The sequence below is a fragment of the Oryx dammah genome, unplaced genomic scaffold, assembly GCF_014754425.2.
Source record: "Oryx dammah isolate SB20612 unplaced genomic scaffold, SCBI_Odam_1.1 HiC_scaffold_19, whole genome shotgun sequence".
Taxonomy (NCBI): domain Eukaryota; kingdom Metazoa; phylum Chordata; class Mammalia; order Artiodactyla; family Bovidae; genus Oryx; species Oryx dammah.
In genome coordinates this window covers 13,623,843-13,643,603 of record NW_024070203.1, presented here as the reverse complement: position 1 = coordinate 13,643,603, position 19,761 = coordinate 13,623,843, and the positions used below count along the sequence as shown (strand labels likewise).

General features: G+C 53.4%; 1 protein-coding gene across 2 annotated transcripts; it reads left to right on the top strand.

Annotated features, from left to right (window-relative positions):
• Positions 1-507: 507 nt before the first annotated feature.
• GRINA (glutamate ionotropic receptor NMDA type subunit associated protein 1) lies at positions 508-3,821 on the top strand. Of its 2 annotated transcripts, XM_040261567.1 has the most exons (7): positions 508-682; positions 1,678-2,065; positions 2,146-2,258; positions 2,326-2,526; positions 2,643-2,771; positions 2,870-3,013; positions 3,093-3,821. In XM_040261567.1, exons 2-7 carry the CDS (start codon positions 1,702-1,704, stop codon positions 3,240-3,242), a joined length of 1,101 nt encoding a protein of 366 aa, XP_040117501.1. In that variant the 5' UTR covers positions 508-682; positions 1,678-1,701; the 3' UTR covers positions 3,243-3,821. The 2 variants fall into 2 exon arrangements, with proteins under 2 accessions (XP_040117501.1, XP_040117502.1); XM_040261568.1 differs by having other exon boundaries at positions 518-682; positions 2,146-2,526.
• The last annotated feature ends 15,940 nt before the right edge of the window (positions 3,822-19,761 follow it).

The window sequence follows — 19,761 nt, the reverse complement described above, 5'->3', positions numbered from 1 at the left end:
CTGAAGCCCAGGGAAGTCAACTTGACCTCCGGTTCTGGGGCATCTCTAAGCCTCAGTCCCTCAGCAGAGAAACAGGGCTAAGAACGCCACCCTTACTGTTTGTGAATTTGTGAAGTGAGAATAAATGGTCTAGTAGGGACCTAGACTAGCTTAACGGAGAGGACTGAGCAATTATACAATCAGGTCTCTTGATCTGGGATAGCCTTGGATGAAATGGAAAGTGGGGTTTCAAGGTCAAGGAGGGATGGAGAGTGCTAGTCAAAACTCAGCAAATCTCAAATTTAGAAATAAATTTCTCGACTCTCTGACCCAAATTGGAGAGGCCAGGTGTCAGCCTCTAGGTCTACAGCTCTCAGAGCCCAAGCCCAACTCTCGGTGGACGAGCGGGAGAAAGACCAGCAGGGCGGCGGAATGGGGCAGGATCCATCCGGAGAGGCGCCGCCCTCCCGCAGAGCCCCGTCCGCGGCCCCGCCCCGCCCCATGCCCCGCCCCATGCCCCGCCCTCGGCCCGCCCCGTCACACGGCCCCGCTGCGTCTCCCGAGCCGCAGGCGCAGGCCCAGCCGAGCCGGCAGCGTAGCGGGTGCGGGTGCGGGTGCGGTTGCCAGTGCGGACGAAGCGGTGGCCTACCCCGCGGCCGCGCAGCGGACAGTGGGCGCAGCGTCCTGAGGCGCCCCGCGACTGGTGAGTCCCAGGCCCTAACACAGCCGCGTGTCTACCGGTTCAGCCGGCCGGCCGCTGCCACCCCCGCGGGAGCCCTGCGCAGCCGAAAGGCGTCGCGGTGGGTCAATCTGTCGGTCCGGCCGCCGCGCGGCCCGCAGGGGCCTGGGAGGGGGGTGCGGCGGCGGCGGCGGCGGCGGCGGGGGCGGGGAGCCGGAGGACCCCGCGCGGGCAGGCGGGCGGGGGCGGCGCGCTGCTGCGACAGTAGGACCGCCGCTCGAGCGCCCCCCAAACGGGCAAGAGGGCCCACCCCGCCCTCGGTGCGGGGTCTCTGGCCGCCGCCCCCGCCGCCCGCCTCGCCCCCACGTCCGCTTTGTTCCCCTGCGCGCCCTCTGGTCTCTTCCATCCCCCACACACCCCCGCAAACCGCTGTTCTTGGCGTACCCCGCCGGCAGGCAGCCCGGCAGCCGATCCAGGCCTGCTGCCCCCACCCGGGAGCGAGGGACGGTCGGGCCCTGCTCTGGGAGAGGGGCTCAGGGCTCTGGTTGGTCACAGATGGCGTGAGGATTTCCTGGGATAGAAATAGCCGCCTGCCCTGGCCCCTTAAAGCTGCTTAAGGGGCGGGATGTGAAGGGGAGGGTCCGGGCACACCCCCACACCTCCCCGACCGCGCCCCCCGCCGACACCCAGGATGAGCTCTGACCCGGAGACGCCAGCAGCGGTGACAGGGCCCCTCAAGGTGCTTGTGAGAAAGCGCGGAAGCCCCAGAATCCCGAGGCTGACAAAGTCACTCCCTCGTCCCTCCCCTCCTCTGGGGTCGGTCTGTGGCGGCCCGTGCTGAAGCCGCCAGCGCAGCCAGCCGGCCCCCACCCGCCTCTCCTGGCCCCCAGCTTGGGACTCCCCGCTGCCCTGGGGCAGAGGTCATAATACCGCTCCTTCCGTCCTGGTTCCCGGCAGCAGGTGGGGCGCCCGGCTGGCTTCTGTCGCGGCAGGCTAACTGTTCTCTTTCCGTCCTCTAGGGGGAGACCACAGAAGCTGAGGCCATGTCCCATGAAAAGAGTTTCTTGGTGTCTGGGGACAGCTATCCTCCCCCCAACCCTGGATATCCGGGAGGGCCCCAGCCCTCCATGGCACCCTACCCAGGGGCCCCTTACCCACAGGCCACGTTCCAGCCATCCCCCTATGGCCAGCCAGGGTATCCCCAGGGCCCCAACCCCTACCCCCAAGGTGGTTACCCACAGGGCCCCTACCCCCCTGGGGGCTACCCCCAGGGCTCCTACCCCCCAGGGGGATACCCACAGGGCCCCTACCCCCCAGGAGGATACCCTCAGGGGCCATATCCGCAGAGCCCCTTCCCCCCCAACCCCTACGGACAGCCACAGGCCTTCCCAGCACAGGACCCTGGCTGTGAGTATCCGGGCAGGGCAGGGCGAGGGCAGGGGCTCCCACATGAGTGAGGGGTGCTGACTGCCCGTCCTGCTCTTCAGCACCTCATCATGGGAACTATCACGAGGAGGGGCCCCCATCCTACTATGACAACCAGGACTTCCCTGCCACCAACTGGGATGACAAGAGCATCCGCCAGGCCTTCATCCGCAAGGTGGGCCTCGGGGGCTGGGGGTGTGGGCAGCTATGCTGGCAGGGCTCTGAGCCGCCTCCCTCCCCAGGTGTTCCTGGTGCTGACCCTGCAGCTGTCTGTGACCCTGTCCACCGTGGCTGTGTTCACCTTCGTCGGGGAGGTGAAGGGCTTTGTCCGGGAGAACGTCTGGACCTACTACGTCTCCTATGCCGTCTTCTTCGTCTCTCTCATTGTCCTCAGCTGCTGTGGGGACTTCCGGCGGAAGCACCCCTGGAACCTTGTTGCGCTGGTAACTCCCAGGGCCCTGCCTCAGCACCCCACGTCTCAGGCTTTGGAGCAACAGAGGGGGTGGGGCAGCGTGGGAGGGGCCACGGCTCTGGGTGCTGACACACCATCTCCCCTCAGTCGATCCTGACTGTCAGCTTGTCCTACATGGTGGGCATGATCGCCAGCTTCTACAACACCGAGGCGGTCATCATGGCTGTAGGCATCACCACGACCGTCTGCTTCACAGTGGTCATCTTCTCCATGCAGGTGAGGGGCCCCCTGGGGCAGGGCTGCCAACCCCCGGGGCCCAGAGGTGCCCTGGGGTGGAGGCCGCCAGTGCCCCCTGCGCGTGTCTGTGCCCACAGACCCGCTATGACTTCACGTCCTGCGTGGGCGTGCTCCTGGTGAGCGTGGTGGTGCTCATCCTGTTCGCCATCCTCTGCATCTTCATCCGGAGCCGCGTCCTGGAGATCGTGTACGCCTCGCTGGGCGCTCTGCTATTCACCTGCGTGAGTGATGGGGCCATGGCCCGGGCGGGGGGCTGGGCGGGGGGCTTGTCTCTTGACACCGCCACTCTGTCACCCCCAGTTCCTGGCAGTGGACACTCAGCTACTGCTGGGGAACAAGCAGCTGTCCCTGAGCCCGGAGGAGTACGTGTTCGCTGCACTGAACCTCTACACGGACATCATCAACATCTTCCTGTACATCCTCACCATCATTGGCCGCGCCAAGGAGTAGCCTGAGCCCGCTCGTGTGGGGTCCCTCAGGTGGCATGCCCGGCCTGGTCCCTGCCCCGGCGTGGCAGCTCCTCTCAGCTCCCCTCTCTCGTCCCTGTGTGCTGCCTGGGACAGGGAGCCCCTCGACCCTTCCGTGTGTACACCGCAGACACCTCTGTCCGGACGCGCCGCGGCCAGCATGGCCCCTTCCAGCCGTCCCACCCCGCCACAGGGCAGCGGGGCTGGGTTTCCGTGCCCCCTCCCGCCCATCCAGTGTTGCATGAGCCCTGTCTGCCAGCCCACTCCAGGGTCTGGGGGCAACACCAGGCCTCAGGGGCGAGCGATGGAGCCACGAGGTGAGGGTGCACGTCTCCCCTCCTGTCCCTGCTCCCTGGCTCGGCATACAGCCTCCCCCCCACCCCCCCCCGCCCACTGGAGTGCTGCCCTCTGGGGGACCTGCTGGGTGCGGGTCTCATCCCTGTGCTGAGCCCTTGAGGGCAGAGAGGAGGGAACAGTCCAGGTCAGGAGGGTGCCTTCCTCTCATTCTACTGTCTGTAAAATTCCAATAAACGGGACCCTCTGCGCTCTGTGTTCCCTTCCTCATTCTCGTCACTGCCACTTCCTCCCTGAGGCAGGGAGGGGTCTGGGCGTCGACAAGAGTGAGGCGGCGAGCAGGACCCGGACAGGCAGGAGCCAGACAGGCATTGCTGGCCGGGCCTGGCTCTGGCGGAGGGTGAGGGCAGCAGCTTCTCCATGCCTCCACCTCCTCGCAGCCTTCCAAGCCACGTCCTCAGCACTGTGCCAGGAGGCCCGCTGATGGATGGGACCCGGGGCTCCCAGATCACATGCTGTCTGCCACCCATGCCTGGGACCTGCCTGGTGTGACGGAGGGTCCTATGAGACCTCACCGTCCCCACCCCGGGCCTGAGGGGCAGTGGCACGGGTCACTGACCCCCCCCCAGGCAGGACTGTCCTGCTCCTCCGGCTCTGAAAGGCGCCCGGGAACCCATCAGCGGTCACCTGACAGGTGGCACTGCATGCCCCCCCAGACAGCTGCAGACCAGGCCCCCAGGGTGAAGCGGAATGGAGACCCTGAGGCCCCCTGGCCTGCCTCTGGCGCCTTCCAGCAGTCTCTCCAGACCCCGCCCCTCCGTGGCCTCAGCCCCAGCTGGTCCTGCATGGCCTCCTGTGGCTCTCTCTGTCCCCGCTCCAGAGCCTACCCCTGCTGCCCCAGTTCTGACATGTGCACCCGCTGTCAGCTAGCTGCCCTTATCCCCGCCCTCCTCACAGAGGGGTCCCTCCGCGGCCCTGAGCCCTCCTGAGCCCCCAGCTCAGTGGTCACTCCTGACCGGCCTTCACTCATGGGACCTGCTGTCCACTTGGCTTGACACCCCTCCCCCAGAGCTTCCCCAGCTCCTACCCCCACCCCATTAAACCTGGTCCATTAACTGGTGCCAGTACCCCAGCATCTCTGAAGGGAAGCCCGCTCTAAGCCAGCACCCCACGCCCACAGGCACCTCGTCATGGCCTACGCTGCCCCTGCCACTCCCACGTAAGCCCCGTCAGTGTCCAACGGCCACCCCCAGGCCGGAGACGAGTGTCCCCTCTGCCCTCGTCCATCCTTCCCCACCTGCTCCCCGCCCAGGCCCCCTCCCCGAGGCCTCCTGTGCTCGGCTGACAGCTCACCCTTACCAAGTCTCTGCCCGCCGCCAGGCGTGCTTCCGACACACGGACCACACCACATGCCTGATGGCAGCTGGCGGCACGAAGTCCACGTTCCCTGAAGGCTGGTTGAGCTGGCCTTCCACTGTCCCCACACCCCTCAACCCGAGATGGACCTTGCACGCCCCACTTCCCTGGGTGGGCTGCACACTGCCTTCCCAGAGTCCAGCTCACCCCACACGGCAGTTTTGCTCCACTGCTACCCTGTCACTTGGCTTTGTTCACATGCCGGGCAGGTGTCGCCGCTCCCCTCCCCTACCTCTCCCGGAGCAGGTGTGTGGCTCCTCATCCAGGATTCCCTGCCTGCGGGAGCCAAGCGTACAGACACCTGCTCCGGGGAGTGTTCCTGGCCTTCGAACCCCAGCAGAGGCAGGAGAGGCAGCTAAGGAATGAACCCCAAGCCAAGTGTGCAGGGCCAGTGTCTGCTCGGAATGCAAGGACAAAACCTTGGCTAGACGAATCCTTGGCGGAGGCTTCTGGAGACCAGCAGGGGCCAGAGCTGTGGGCAGGGCCGAGGTCTGGAAGCTGGGCCGCTGTGGGAAGGGAGGTCAGGGGTGCACACGGATGAGGCCTTGAGCTTGCCCTGCCAGCGAAACGGACAGGCAGGACCCACTGCTGAGCATGTGCTCAGGAAGATGAGTCCAGGGAGAGAGTGTCCAGAAGAGGGGCTGGGTTCCAATAGGCACAGGGAGGAAGCAGACAAGATGGCAGAAGGGAGCAGGGCTCAAGGCGGCTGGCAATGGCACAAAGGGGTCACAGGGGCCCAGTCGAGGTGGGCAGGGCATTTCTGCCAATGGAGTTTGGCCTGCTGTCTGCTGCGTCTGCTGCCGCCGGGAAGGAGATACGGGGCAGCTTATGTCTAACCGGGTGGGTGAGTGTGAAGAAGCCACAGGAGGGGTGAGGTCGGCCAGGGAGACTGTTCAGGTGACGTGAGGCAGCCCCCAGCTCCCAGAGCTGGCCTGGTGCACTCAGATACGGCCGTGGTGGCCTCCGGGGTAGAACATGCAGATTCACACGAGACCAGGTCAGACCGGGCCCCTCTGTGCCAGATCGGGTTGAGAGAGAAGACTCCTCTGTCGTCACATCTGAACATAAGCCAGATGCGGGCATCGTCTATGCCATAAAGAAGACCTACTGTGTGCATCCTGTCCTGCCTCATCTGAGCACCTGCTGGCTCTTCAAAGTGGGCAGCTTTAGCTGGCCCCTGGTCTGTCCTCCTTCCAAAACCTTGCTATTGAGATACACAGTCTCAGGACAACTGCCCCACCCCGTTTACCAAAACAAGTCCTTCCTGGGCCCCCCAACAAATACACAGTAAGCCTGTCTTACTGTGTAAGACACCCAGGGACAGGGTGTCGGTGGGCTTCCTCTGGAGCCTTGAGGAGGACTACTTTATTCTTCAATCAAAATGTTTATTTACATGACTGATCAGTAAGTCCATTCGTGCTTTCGGATTAAATGAAGCATGGGACTTCCCTGGTGCTCCAGAGGTGAAGACACCATGCTCCCAGTGCAGGCAGTTCCATCTCCAGTCAGGGAACTGGATCCCACATCTAGGAACTAAGGGTTCCCACACCATAACCAAAGGTCCCTGCACCACAGCTAAGACCCGGCACAGCCAAATTAATCCATATTTTTTAAAGAAAGATTAAAGGACACAGAGTCTCAGCATCATCACTGCGCCCGCTTTTGAAAAGCACCATGTGGGCAGCACAAGACCCCACGCACTCAGCAGCCCATAGGTGCCCTGTGCTGCCTGCCCTGCTAACCAGTGCTGCCCTCAGCCTCTGGAGCTGGAGGAGCCTTCAGGACAGGCACGCAACCTGCGCATCCTGACACTCAGGCCAGCATCTAGTCCAGAGTGGGTGTGCCGTCAGCGTAGATCGTGGAAGGAGTGGGAACTCTATGCGGCATGAGCCGCCCAGGCACCAACTGCCCCAAGACCAGGCAGGAGCACTACAGACTCTGGACTCTGGTCAGCATCAGCATCAGTGGGAAGCACTTGAGGAGTGCAGGCAGCAGAACTGAAAGCCCAGGAAACTTGTGGAGGCCTATCTGGGGGAGTAGGTGGAAGAGCAAGGAGGTGAGAGCATAGTGGAGGGTCGAGGTCAGTGTGTCAGCTGTGGACGCAGAGCTCGAGTTCGAACTCTTCTGCATGCAGGGATGAACCACTGGGACCTTCCAGTGAAGAGCCTGGAAGTGGTTTGAGTAAAGGCAGGAAAATCAGCGAGGCCCACAGTGAGGGCCTGGCCTGGGGGGCGTGAGGCGTTGGGAGGGGAGGCACTGATGGCAGGCGCGGTGGCTCCCTAGGCAGCCCTTCCCCACCGAACCCAGACACTGCGCCCCAGGCATCAGCATGGATTGGCCCATCTGCCACCAAAACGTTGAGTTCCTGAGTTCTGCTTTGTCTCAGGCTTGTCAGGAACTGGGGACCTTGAAGAACTCCCCATATTCAAACAACGCCCACCACACACACACACACACACACATACACACAGCTGAACTTCTCAACTCCCATCTATGCTACTGAAGAAGGCCTTGTGAAATGAAAGATTTCTTGCCATATTGGTGGGCAAGAAATGTCACAGCCATCAGCTATTTCGGGCCTCCAAATGTGAGTGAGGGCTCCCAAAAGGGAACGCGATGCCTGCGGCCCAGCAGATGCCGCCACCCCAACGGTGATTGCTGAGGAGCCATCTGCGACTCCTTAAGGTGAACCAGGAATCAAGGATGTGAACAATCCAGAAACAGGGTTTGACCCCAGAGAGCTGAGGGGCCTCCCAGGTGGCCCTAGTGGTAAAGAACCCACCTGCCAATGCAGGAGACATAAGAGACTCGGGTTTGATCCCTGGGATAGGAAGATCCCCTGGAGGAGGGTATGACAATCCACTCCAGTATTCTTGCCTAGAGAATCCCATGGACAGAGGAGCCTGGTGGGCTACAGGCCGGCTACAGAGCCGGACATGACTAAAGCAACTGAGCACGCATATGCATTATGCATATATAACTGAGTCACCTGAAACTAACACAACATTGTAAATCAACTATACTTCTATTTGGAAAAAAAAAGATACAGTTGTGCTGGAGTGAGGTGGCCCCTAATCCAACATGACTGGTGTCCTTATAAAAAGGAGACTCTTAGACACGGGCACCTTTTCTGCCACCAGGTCCCTGCGTTAGCATGGATGGTCTCGCGGAACTGCTGCAGCCTCCTGATGAAGAGGAACCAGCAGACACCTGGCTCAGAACCCAATCATCTGTGGCCCTGAGACACCTTCCACTACAACAGGTGGATTCTCCACAGGACAGACAGTGGTGAGGTCATTGTAAAGCAGGAATCCAGCACACGGACCACTGTCTGCAACCATGTGGGCCACCCTCTGCACCTGGAAGCACAGTACCGCCCACAGGACACCTGTGATGGGGAAGAGGAAGCTGACTGCCCATACCCAGGCCCTGCCCCCCAAGCAATAAAGACGTCTAAAGGTTTCCTCAAAAACAATAGCAAAATATTATACTGGAGGCCCCAACCAGCACAATAGGACAAGGAGAAAAGGTGTGTTTATCTATAGCAACATGATCATGTACATAGAAAATTCTAAGAAATCTACCGAAAACCTACTAGAACTAACAAAAGAGTTTGACAAGGTCATGGATACAAGTCAACAATAAAAAGTCATAAACTATACATAGCCACAAACATAAAAAATTAAAACTATATGTACATCACAAAACCATAGAATGCATAGAGATTATGGCAGAGGCTCCCTAATATCACTCTCAGGTTTGTTGATTCATTAGAACCCAGGATTCCCCTATACTCCTGCTCATGGCAATGATTTATTACACAGAAAAGATATGAAGCAAAATCTGCATAGAAAAAAGACTTGGGGCAAAATGTGAAGGAAATCCAGTGCAAGCTTTTAGGAGTCTTCTCCCTGTGGAGTCACACAGCATGAACTTAATTCTCTGAGCAACGAGTTGGGACAATACGTGTGCAATGTTGTCTATGAAGGAAGCATATTAGAATCCCAGTGCCGAAGCTTCTCATAGGGGGCTGGTCATACAGGTGCCCTCTGCCCAGCAGCAACCCAAATTCCAGACTCTCAGAAGGAAATCACAAGCTCAGCATAAGCCACATTGTTTGAACCAAGAGTTGGGCACAGCGAGCCATTTTTATCAGTTTATCAGTTCGGAGAATTATGGGAACTCTCTGAAATCAAATTCCCAGATGACCAAGGCCAAGCAGAGCTTTCTGAGGGTGGCAGTCTCAGGTCTGCTATGCTTCTTCACAGTGATAAACAACAAAATGTGTGCAACGCACGTCTACTAAAAACTACAAAACATTTCTGAGATTTTGAAAGATAGAGAGATGTACCAGGTTCAAGCATCAGACTCAATAGTGATATCAGTTCTTTCCAGATTGATCTAGAAATTCAACACAATTCCAATGAAAATCCTATCAGGCTTTATTGTAGACATTGACAAACACCTTAAGTATATATGGAAACATGAAAGACTTAAAAAAGCCGGAAGAGTTTTGAAAAGGAACAAGGTTGGAGGACATGATTTCAAAATTTTCTGTAAAGCTGTAATGATCGAGACAGTATAATAGTGTACTAAGGGAGACACACAGATCAGTGGACAGAATAGAAAATCCAGATATATACTACACATATTTCTTTAAACAAATAGTAATAGAACAATTAGCTATCGATATTAAAGAGAAAGAACCCCCACCCTTACCTTACAACAGATACAAAAATTAACTTGAAATGGACCATAGACCTAAATATGAAAGCTAAATTATAAAAACTTCTAGATAAAATGTAGACAGATTTCCTAAATAGGACACAAAAAGCACAGACCATTTAAAAATTTTTTTGATAAACTTAAAAGCTTTTGCTCTTGAAAAGGAAATAAAATGACAAGCCACATCTTGCAGAAAATATTTGCAACACATGTATTTGCAAAGGGTTACAGTTGTATCCAGACATACAAGTGCTGTTGTTGTTGTTCAGTGATAAGTCCTGTCTGACTCTTTTATAGCCTGGTGGGCTGTAATGCACGAGGCTCCCCTGTCCGTGGGATTCTCCAGGCAAGAATACTGGAGTGGGCTGCCATTTCCTTCTCCAGGGGATCTTCCCGACCCACTCTCCTGCATTGGCAGGCAGTTTCTTTACCTCAGAGCCGCCAGGGAATGTCATAATTAGAAGACACTCAACCTAATTTTTAAATGAGCAAAAAATTTTAGGAAGCTCATAAAAGAAGATACATAGGAACTTCACTGGCAGTCCAGTGGTTGACTCTGTGCTTCCACTGCAGGGGGTGCAGGTTTCATCCTTTATCAGGGAACTAAGATCCCGCAAGCCTCTAAGCCAAAAAAAGAGAGAAAATTTCCTTAATTGAATAAAAATGAAAATACAATGTATCAAGTTTAAAAACTACATATAAAAAAGAAGATATGCAAACGGCCAGTATGCCGTTTTGATTGTTTTCAAAATCATTAGCCATCAAGGACATGCAATTTAAAACTACAATGAAATACCACTCTACATTCAGTAGAACAGCTAAAATTAAAAGATTTACATTAGCATATTGCCAAAGATGCAGAGCAACTGGAATTCTCATTTACCAGTGGAAAAGTAAAATAGTATAACCACTTTGGAAAACAATCTGGCAGTTTATAACAGATATTTACAGAATGAAAACCACAATCACAGAAAACTAACCAAACTGATCACATGGACCACAGCCTTGTCTAACTCAATGAAACTATGAGCCATAGGGCCACCCAAGACGGATGGGTCATGGTGGAGAGTTCTGAGAAGATATGGTTCTCTGAAGGAGGAAATGGCAAACCATGTCAGTACTCTTGCCTTGAGAACTCCATGAACAGTAGGAAAAGGCAAAAAAAAAAAAAAAAATGACACAGAAAGATGAACTCCCCAGGTCGGTAGGTGCCCAATATGCTACTGGAGAAGAGTGGAGAAATAACTCTAGAAGGAATGAAGAGACGGAGCCAAAGCAAAGACAACGTCCAGATGTGGATGTGACTGGTGATGGACGTAAAGTCCAATGCTATGAAGAACAATATTGCGTAGGAACCTGGAATGTTAGGTCCACGAATCGAGGTAAATTGGAAGTGGTCAAACAGGAGATGGCAAGAGTGAACATTAACATTTTAGGAATCAATGAATTAAAATGGACTGGAATGGGTGAATTTAATTCAGACGACCATTATATCTACTACTGTGGGCAAGAACCCCTTAGAAGAGATGGAGTAGCCCTCACAGTCAACAAGAGTCCAAAATGCAGTCCTTGGGTGCAATCTCAAAAATGACAGAATGATCTCTGTTCGTTTCCAAGGCAAACTATTCAATATCACGGTAATCCTAGTCTATGCTTTAACCAGTAAATGCCTAAGAAACTGAAGTTGAATGGTTCTTTGATGATCTACAAGACCTTCTAGGACTAACACCAGAAAAAAGATGTTCTTTTCATCATAGGGGACTGGAATGCAAAAGTAGGAAGTCAAGAGATACCTGGAATAACAGGCAAGTTTGGCCTTGGAGTACTAAATGAAGCAGGCAAAGGCTAACAGAGATTGTCAAGAGAACACATTGGTCATAGCAAACACCTTCTTCCAACAACACAAGAGAAGACTATACATGGACATCACCAGACGGTCAATACTGAGATCAGATTGATTATATTCTTTGCAGCCAAAGATGGAGAAGCTCTATACAGTCAGCAAAAACAAGACTGGGAGCTGACTGTGGCTCAGATCATGAACTGCTTATTGGCAAATTCAGACTTAAACTGAAGAAAGTAGGGAAAACCACTAGACCATTCAGATATGACCTAAATCAAATCCCTTACAGTGGAAGTGAGAAGTAGATACAAGGGATTAGATCTGACAGACAGAATGCCTGAAGAATTATGGATAGAGGTTCATGACATTGTACAGGAGGCAGAGATCAAGACCATCCCCAAGAAAAAGAAATGCAAAAAGGCAAAATGGTTGTCTAAGGAGTCCTTACAAATTGCTGAGAAAAGAAGAGAAGCAAAAGGCAAAGGAGAGAAGGAAAGATATACCCATCTGAATGCAGAGTTCCAAAGAATAGCAAGGAGAGATAAGAAAGCCTTCCTCAGTGATCAATGCAAAGAAATATGCAGAGTACATCATGTGAAATGCTGGGCTAGATAAAGCACAAGCTGGAATCAAGATTGCTGGGGAAAATATCAATAACCTCTGATATGCAGATGACACCACCCTTATGGAAGAAAGCAAAGAAGAACTAAAGAGCCTCTTGATGAAAGTGAAAGAGAAAGTGAAAAAGCTGACTTAAAGCTCAACATTCAAAAAACAAAGATCATGGCATCTAGCCCCATTACTTCATGGCAAATAGATGGGGAAACAGTGACAGACTTTATTTTTGGGGGGTCCAAAACCACTGCAGATGGTGACTGTAGCCATGAAATTAAAAGATGCTTGCTCCTTGGAAGAAAAGCCATGACAAAGTTAGACAGAATATTAAGAAGCAGAGACATTACTTTGCTGACAAAGGTCCGTCTAGTCAAAGCTATAGTTTTTTCAGTGAAGAAGTTAAGTGAAGTGAAGTCACTCAGTCGTGTCCGACTCTTTGTGACCCCGTGGACTGTAGCCTACCAGGTTCCTCCGTCCATGGGATTCTCTAGGCAAGAATACTGGAGTGGGTTGCCATTTTCTTCTCCAGGGGATCTTCCCAACCCAGGGATTGAACCTGGGTCTCTGCATTGCAGGCAGACACTTTAACCTCTGAGCCACCAGGGAACCCTGGTGGATGTGAGAGTTGGGCTATAAAGAAAGCTGAGTGCCGAAGAATTGATGCTTTTGAACTGTGGTATTGGAGAAGACTCTTGAGAGTCCCTTGGACTGCAAGGAGATCAAACCAGTCTATCTTAAAGGAAATCAGTCCTGAATATTCATTGGAAGGACTGACTGATGCTGAAGCTAAAACTCCAATACTTTGGCCACCTGATGTGAAGAACAGACTCATTTGAAAAGACCCTTGATGTTGGGAAAGATTGAAGGCAGGAGGAGAAGGGGGTGACAGAGGATGAAACAGTTGGATGGCATCACTGACTCGATGGACATGAGTTTGAGTAAACTCCGCGAGGTGGTGATGGACAGGGAAGCGTGCTGCAGTCTATGGGGGTCGCAAAGAGTCAGACACGACTGAGCGACTGAACTGAACTGAATTGTATGATCTAGCAGTTCTATTCCTATCTTTTATCCAAAGATTTATACACTATACAAGTGTCCATAGACTCTTTATTCATCATAACAACAACAAAAATGACTAAAATGTCCAGGGATTGTGATAGTTATATAACAGAATACTACTCAGCCATAAAAAGGAACAAACTAGTAATGCAGACACCCACAAGGATGTCTCTCAAAAACGTCAGGCTGAATGAAAGAAACCAGACACAAAGGAACATACACTGATTACTCCTCCAGAGAAGACTAACCTGTGAGGACCAGGGATGGGAAGTGAGGATTACTAGGGAAAAGCACAGGGAAATTCTGGAGGTAACAGAGAAATTCTATACCTCATTGTAGTGGTGATCACACGGTACACACGTTTTTCAAAGCTCATCAAACTGTTTGCTTAAAATGGGTACATTTTATTGTGTGAGAATTGCACCTCAATAGTTTGTTTGTTTCCAATGAATGTGGGCAAAAGGTTAACAAACCATTTCTTCTTCTGCTTAAGAATTTGACCTTTGAAAAAAAAAAAAAGAATTTGACCTTTGGTTAACTGTCTAGCTATGGCCCCTGGTAACCAGATACAGGTAGAATGTTAATGATTTAACTAGGGACACTGCTTATGGTAACAATCACCCCTATTGGAAGCTGCGTGTGAAAACAGGGAGAAACTAGAAATGAACCATGAATGTCTGAGAGAAGCCATAACCCTGAGCTTCCTGGAGGAAAGTGACTCCTGAAACAGAGCATGTCCCTTGTGGAGACTCTGGAAGCTAGGTCTATGCAACTGCTGCAAGACATATGGCTCCTGTGAAGCATAGGATTTGGAAGCCCTGCCCAGTGTGGATCTCATCCCCTTGTGTGTGGGCTAACACCTAAGATCCAAACATGTAGTCTTGATGGCTATATAAATTGCTCCATGGGAACCTCCCTGGTGATGCAGAGACTAAGACTCCATGCTCGCAGTTCAGGGGGCCCAGGTTTGATCCCCGGTCAGGGAACTAGATCCCACATGCAGCAATTAAGGGTTCCCCTGCCTCAACTAAAGATCCCGTGTGCTGCAACTGAGACCTGGTGCAGCCAAATAAATAAACAAATAAATACTTTTTTAAAAGATCACTCCATGATTGCTTTAGAAAAAGATGATGTAGCCCCACTGCTGGCCATCTGTGTTCCCTGCATGTCTGAACAGATGGTGGTCTTTGGTCGTCTTGAAGGTGGAGCTGGATATTTAATAGACTAAGAAGACCCCCTGATGGACATGGCAATGTGTATCTCACAAATGTCCATGAAACATGATGACACGTTTATCTCGTAAATTATCAAGGGATTGCAAATCTAGTCCTAAAGCAGTGCCAGGCACAGAGTAAGCACTCAATAGACATTTGTTGACTTGTTGAATGAAATCAAGATTGCAATGAGATATCAGTCAATATCAACTGGAAAAAAATCAAGAAGTCTGACAATATTGAGTTCTGGAGAAGAGATACAGCAACTGGATCACTTCACACTTTGCTGGTAAGTAAGTCAAACAGCAAATAAATTTGACATTATCTTGTGAAGTTGGAAACTTTCATTTCTACAACCCAGAATTCTACTCCTAGATATGTCCAAGATAAATTTCTGCACATGTACCCCTGAGGACATGTATAAGAAAGTTCATGGTGTCTGTTCATAGTAGCAAACCAAATTTCCACAGACAAGATTATGGATGTATAAACTATTGTACATATCAAAATGAAAGAATGACAGCTACATGGAACAATATTATAACAAATTGTTCTCTGACCACAAAGTAACTAAATTCAAAATTAACAATAATTAAAAGTACATTTGGAACTAAAATATTCTTTGTTGACTGCTCATTGAAGATGTAGTTTCTCACAGGGGCATTTCCCAGTTTGGGAAGAACAAATGTGGTGCTGGACTGCCTAGCACAGCCCAGGGGGGCTCAACATTTTGGTACTGACACCACACTGTCCATGTGACAGCTGAGGAAGCCAACACACACACTTTCAAAGGTACAGCCTTCCCCACCACCCACAACCCAGGATAAAGTCCATGCTTTCTGAGGGGCTTCAGGGCCCTGAGTGGTCTGCCCCTGGTGACCACCCAGCAGCCCCCAGTTCCTCCTCTGCACACCTCAGCTGCACCAAACTGCCTGGACTCCGGGCCTCTGCACCTTCCCCTTCCTGTCTCCAGCCAACAGCCCGCTAACCTGGCTCCTTCTGAGAGAGGAGATCTTCAGAACTCATTCCTCTGGGATGAGCCCCTGACGCCCCACCAGGGCCAGACGGCCTTTGCCTCAGTGTCCCCAGTCAAGACCTCGCCTGCTGTGTGCTCTCTGTCTGCCTGTTGGTCCGTGTGCCCCACTTACTGTAATTTTCCATAATGTATGTGGTGCCACCACAGTCACCTGATGCCCGGCAGGGTACATGGCACACAGCTCAATAAGTCTCATCCTTGTTGGGCTGCCTTGTGCATCAGAGAGCACACAGCGTTGTCTGGGTCCAGTGTGGAGGTGCGGTGGCAATGGGAGGGCTCCCTCAAGGTGCAGGTGACACCCCCAGAGAAAGAATTAGTCCTGCCACCGGTGATTCTCTCAAGGGGCCTGGGAGAGTGTCCCGGCCGCCCGGAGGAGCACTCCATCCTGGAGACGGCGGGAGGCAGCAGGCAGGATGCTGAGTGCCAGCTCACAGGCCGTGGCTTCCAGGGGCTGAGGAACCACCAGAGTCCACCAGCAGCCCCGCCATGTCCAACCAGCACAAGAAACGCCACAAGGCTTCTGAGGAAAACAGGGCTAGAAGCACAGTACGCAGAAATGTCACCAACGATACACTCAAAAAGTCTTAACAACGTGATAAAAATAACAGCACAGGTTTACTTATGTTACGTGGTTAAGAAATACAGGAATACTATAATAAATGTGGGGTTTACCTTGAAGAAGACGTGAAGCCAGTTTACAGAAGTGGGTGGGGGAAAGGTTGTGGCTTGTGGGTTATTGTGAAGTGTCTGAAATCGGATGGGAAATTGTAACACAGATATAGGGGTATGGCTCAGCATGGTGCTGATTGGTGAACTGGAGCAGCTGGCAGATGTCTGAGGTGTGTGTCCTGCACATCTCTAGGTGGTTGTGGTCCATTCAGCTGGGTGCAGTTTTTACTTTCTATTTTCATCTATTTCTCATAAACAAAATTGCACATAAACAAAGGAAGTTTGAGACTTCCCGGGAGGTCCAGTGATGAAGACTCCATGCATCTACTGCAGAGGGCATGGGTTCGATCCCTGGTCAGGGAACTTAGATCCCACGTGCCACACAGTGTGGCCAAAAAGAGAGAAAAATAAATCTGCCTCTGTTCAAATTGTTCCCAAATATATCAATCATGTTGAAACAAATTCACATTTTCAAAACAAGCATTTTAGCAAAACTGTATTTTTTTAGGATTCCCTCCTATAACCAGATTTTTTCAGTAACACCACAGACTAAGAGATCCAGCTGAACCAAGGGTACTCACCCAATGGACAGAGAAGCCCTGGTGGGCTGTGATCCATAGGGTTGCAAAAAAGTCTGACATGACTTAGAGACTAAATAACAACAACAACTACATCATAAAATTGTATCATGAAATTCCTCAGGCTGTGGCTCAAGGACCCACAGAGGCTGAAGAGGGTCCTGGGATCAGAGTCTCCCACCTGAGGGATGTTGGCCAGAAGTGCTGTGGTGGAAGATGCTAGGGAGAGAGGGTTGGAGCAGGGAGAATGAACACTGATCAGCCTAAGTAGGTGTCCGTCACCACCACCAAGCAAGTGAGCCTAGCTCTAGAGAGGGGCTCAGGTCAAAAACCTGGGACTCCATGGCAGATTCCGAGGAAACTGGTTTGGGAAAGTCTTTACTTCTCGTCCACTGCAGAAGGGAAGAGAGAAGAGACATGTTCCTAGGACCAGGCAGTAAGTGTAAGTGTTAGGCACTCAGTCGTACCAGACTGTTTGTGACCCAATGGACTACAGCCCACCGGGCTCCTCCGTCCTCAGTCCGTGAGATTTTCCAGGCAAGGATACTGGACCAGGCAGTAAGGGCTGGCCAAAAAAATCACAGGAAGAAGTAGGGGCAAGTGTGCCACCCAGATCCAGCCAGAGCCTAGGTAACGGTGAACAGGCTGACCTCTGGCCCAGAGCCTCACCCAGGACTCACTTGCAGGCATGGGAGCTGGAGGCCTCAGTGGCAGATGACGGGGATGGCCAATGCCCCTGGGTTGGGCTCTAATCCTGTGTCAATCCCACCATCTGACCCTCAGCTTATCAGAGCAGCCTGGTGTGTGCTTGCTGGCCTCAAGCTGCTCCCCTTACAGCAGCTATTCCTCTGCGAGCCCTGAGCATACGCAGATGAAGACCCCAAGTGTCCAAAGTCTGTCACCGCAACCAGATGTTGAGCCCTACATGCAGGCCCTGACCTCACCTCTGGGTCATCTGACTTTTAAGACAAACTCACTTCCCAAAGGTGACAGCCCTGCCTGCCGTGACCTCATGGTGTCTCTCCCAGCCAGCCGGCCAAAGGCAAGCGAAGATTTAAACACTGCTCTCCAGATTCAGGCCTAAAACCAGGCGGCCCTGTCCCCTGCCACTTCCCTCCATGCTCACAGAGACTCCTGATGAAAGGCCCCCGATGGTTCTACTCATATTGGGCTGAGCTGAGGGCTGGGAGCAGATCTGCCCTCAGCTGCAGGGCTGGCCAGGGCCTGTCACAAAGGCACCTGGAGCAGGGATGGACATGGCTCACAGGAGCTGTGCAAGGGCTGGGGAGGCGTGCGGCAAGCAGAAGTCGGTGTGTGCGAGGAGGTGCAGGTGGGGAGGTGCAGGCAGGCGGAGACGTCTGGACTTTACCCAGAGGCTGAGGAGCGAGGGAGGTGGCAGGGCCAGGCAGGGCCCGTGAACTTGCTCTGCGGGGCTGACTTAGAGCCCTGGAAGCGCTGGAAGTGGACCCGAGGACCTAACAGTGACGAGGGTCCTGCAGCCCCAGTCCCAAGGTCATATAATCATGTGGACTATCTATTAAGCTCCTTCTTCCATTCAAAACCCTCCAAGCCTCAGCATCTCACCAGGTGTAAGATCCAAAGTGCTTGTATTCCCCTCGACACCTCGCCTCTGTCTCTACGTGGACCCCTCTGTCTTCAGGGCTCGTTCCACTCCACCTTGCAGGCCTGCTGGCTGGTCTTCAAAAGTGCACCACAGCTGCTCGCATGCCCAAGGCCTTTGCACTGCCCGTCCCTCCATCAGGAAGGTTTTGCCCTCAACACCCTCACTTCCTGTCCCACATCCGCCTCCAGTCTCCTCCCAAGAGCTGCCTGTCAGAGAGGCCCTCTGACCTCTCTGCACTGCAGGCCTCATCTCCACCTGCTCAGCCTTCCCCACATCACTCCTCCTCCCACCCTGCATCACCACCACCCTCACCTCCTTCTCTGTCAGCAGCCCACGTGCTTGCCAGCAGGCAGCAGGCTTCTGCTGGGTTCCCTGCAGCGGTGAGAGATGGCGGCGATGCCGGCAGTGGACCAGATAACCAAACGCACGGTCCTGACAGAAGCCTTATGAGATGGCGTCACGAGCTGGCTGACCGGGGGCTGAGGCTTCAGCAGGCCACATGTCCACAGTCACCCCTTACCCTTACTGGCAGGCAGTCCTTGGCTAGGGTCCCCCACCTCCACACCCCTCTGTCTCCCCTCCGAGGCTCTGAGAGTGCCCACCAGTCAAGGAACAGGGCCAAGGAGCCTGGGGTTCCCCCTCCCCCTCCAGCTTCAGGCTTGCCCTGCCCTGGGCAGCTCTTGGCCATGGAAATGGAGCCAGAGAGAGCAGAGGTTCTTTGTTTGCTCCCTGCTATCCCCACAACGTGCCTGGCATCTGGCAGGCTGTCAAGATCTCTGGGCTGATGAGAAAATGCATTTAGCTCTTCCCTTGCACCAGACACAGCCCTTGCTGTGTTACACACATCACCTCATTCGGGCCTCACACAGCAGGGGGAGGAGGTAGCACATCGCCTATCACGACAGATGAAGGGATAGAGGCACCCAGATGGGGGCTGCTGGGGCCACGCGGCCACACCGAGGCCTGACGCGCAATCACTCTGATGCTGCTGACGGCAGGACCTGAGGCGGGCTCCCACGCTGGGGTCTGCAGTAGGAGTAGACATCAACCGAGGGTCAGAGTGAGGAGTGACACAGGTCTGGGCTGAGGCTTTTGGAGTCCGAGGGCCTGAACCCCAACCACACACATCCCCAGCAGCCCGGTCCCCATCCCCTCCCCTCTGTAATGCTGCCCCACCTTCCTCCTCCTCCTGGCTGCCCTCAGATGATGCTTCGTAAAAGGCAGAGAGGGCCCTACAGGAGATGCTGCCGGGCTCCAGGGCCTGACAGGGCCCTCCTGCCCCTGTCCTGGCCTCTAACTACCCCCTTTACAAGGGGTGACGGGATGACCCCCATTGGTGACCAAGGTCTCATTCCCAGAACACTCTGCCTCTAACTAGCACCTGGAGAGGCTTTCCTCTGAGGCTCTCTCCCCGACTCTGGCTGGCAGG

What these genes read in the sequence shown, in the direction of transcription:
- GRINA (XM_040261568.1), top strand. Translation starts at nt 1,709, where the DNA reads ATGAAAAGAGTTTCTTGGTGTCTGGGGACAGCTATCCTCCCCCCAACC. An exon ending in CCCAGCACAGGACCCTGGCT is followed by an intron (nt 2,066 to 2,145) that starts GTGAGTATCCGG and finishes CCTGCTCTTCAG; the next exon opens with CACCTCATCATGGGAACTAT. An exon ending in CCTGGAACCTTGTTGCGCTG is followed by an intron (nt 2,527 to 2,642) that starts GTAACTCCCAGG and finishes ATCTCCCCTCAG; the next exon opens with TCGATCCTGACTGTCAGCTT.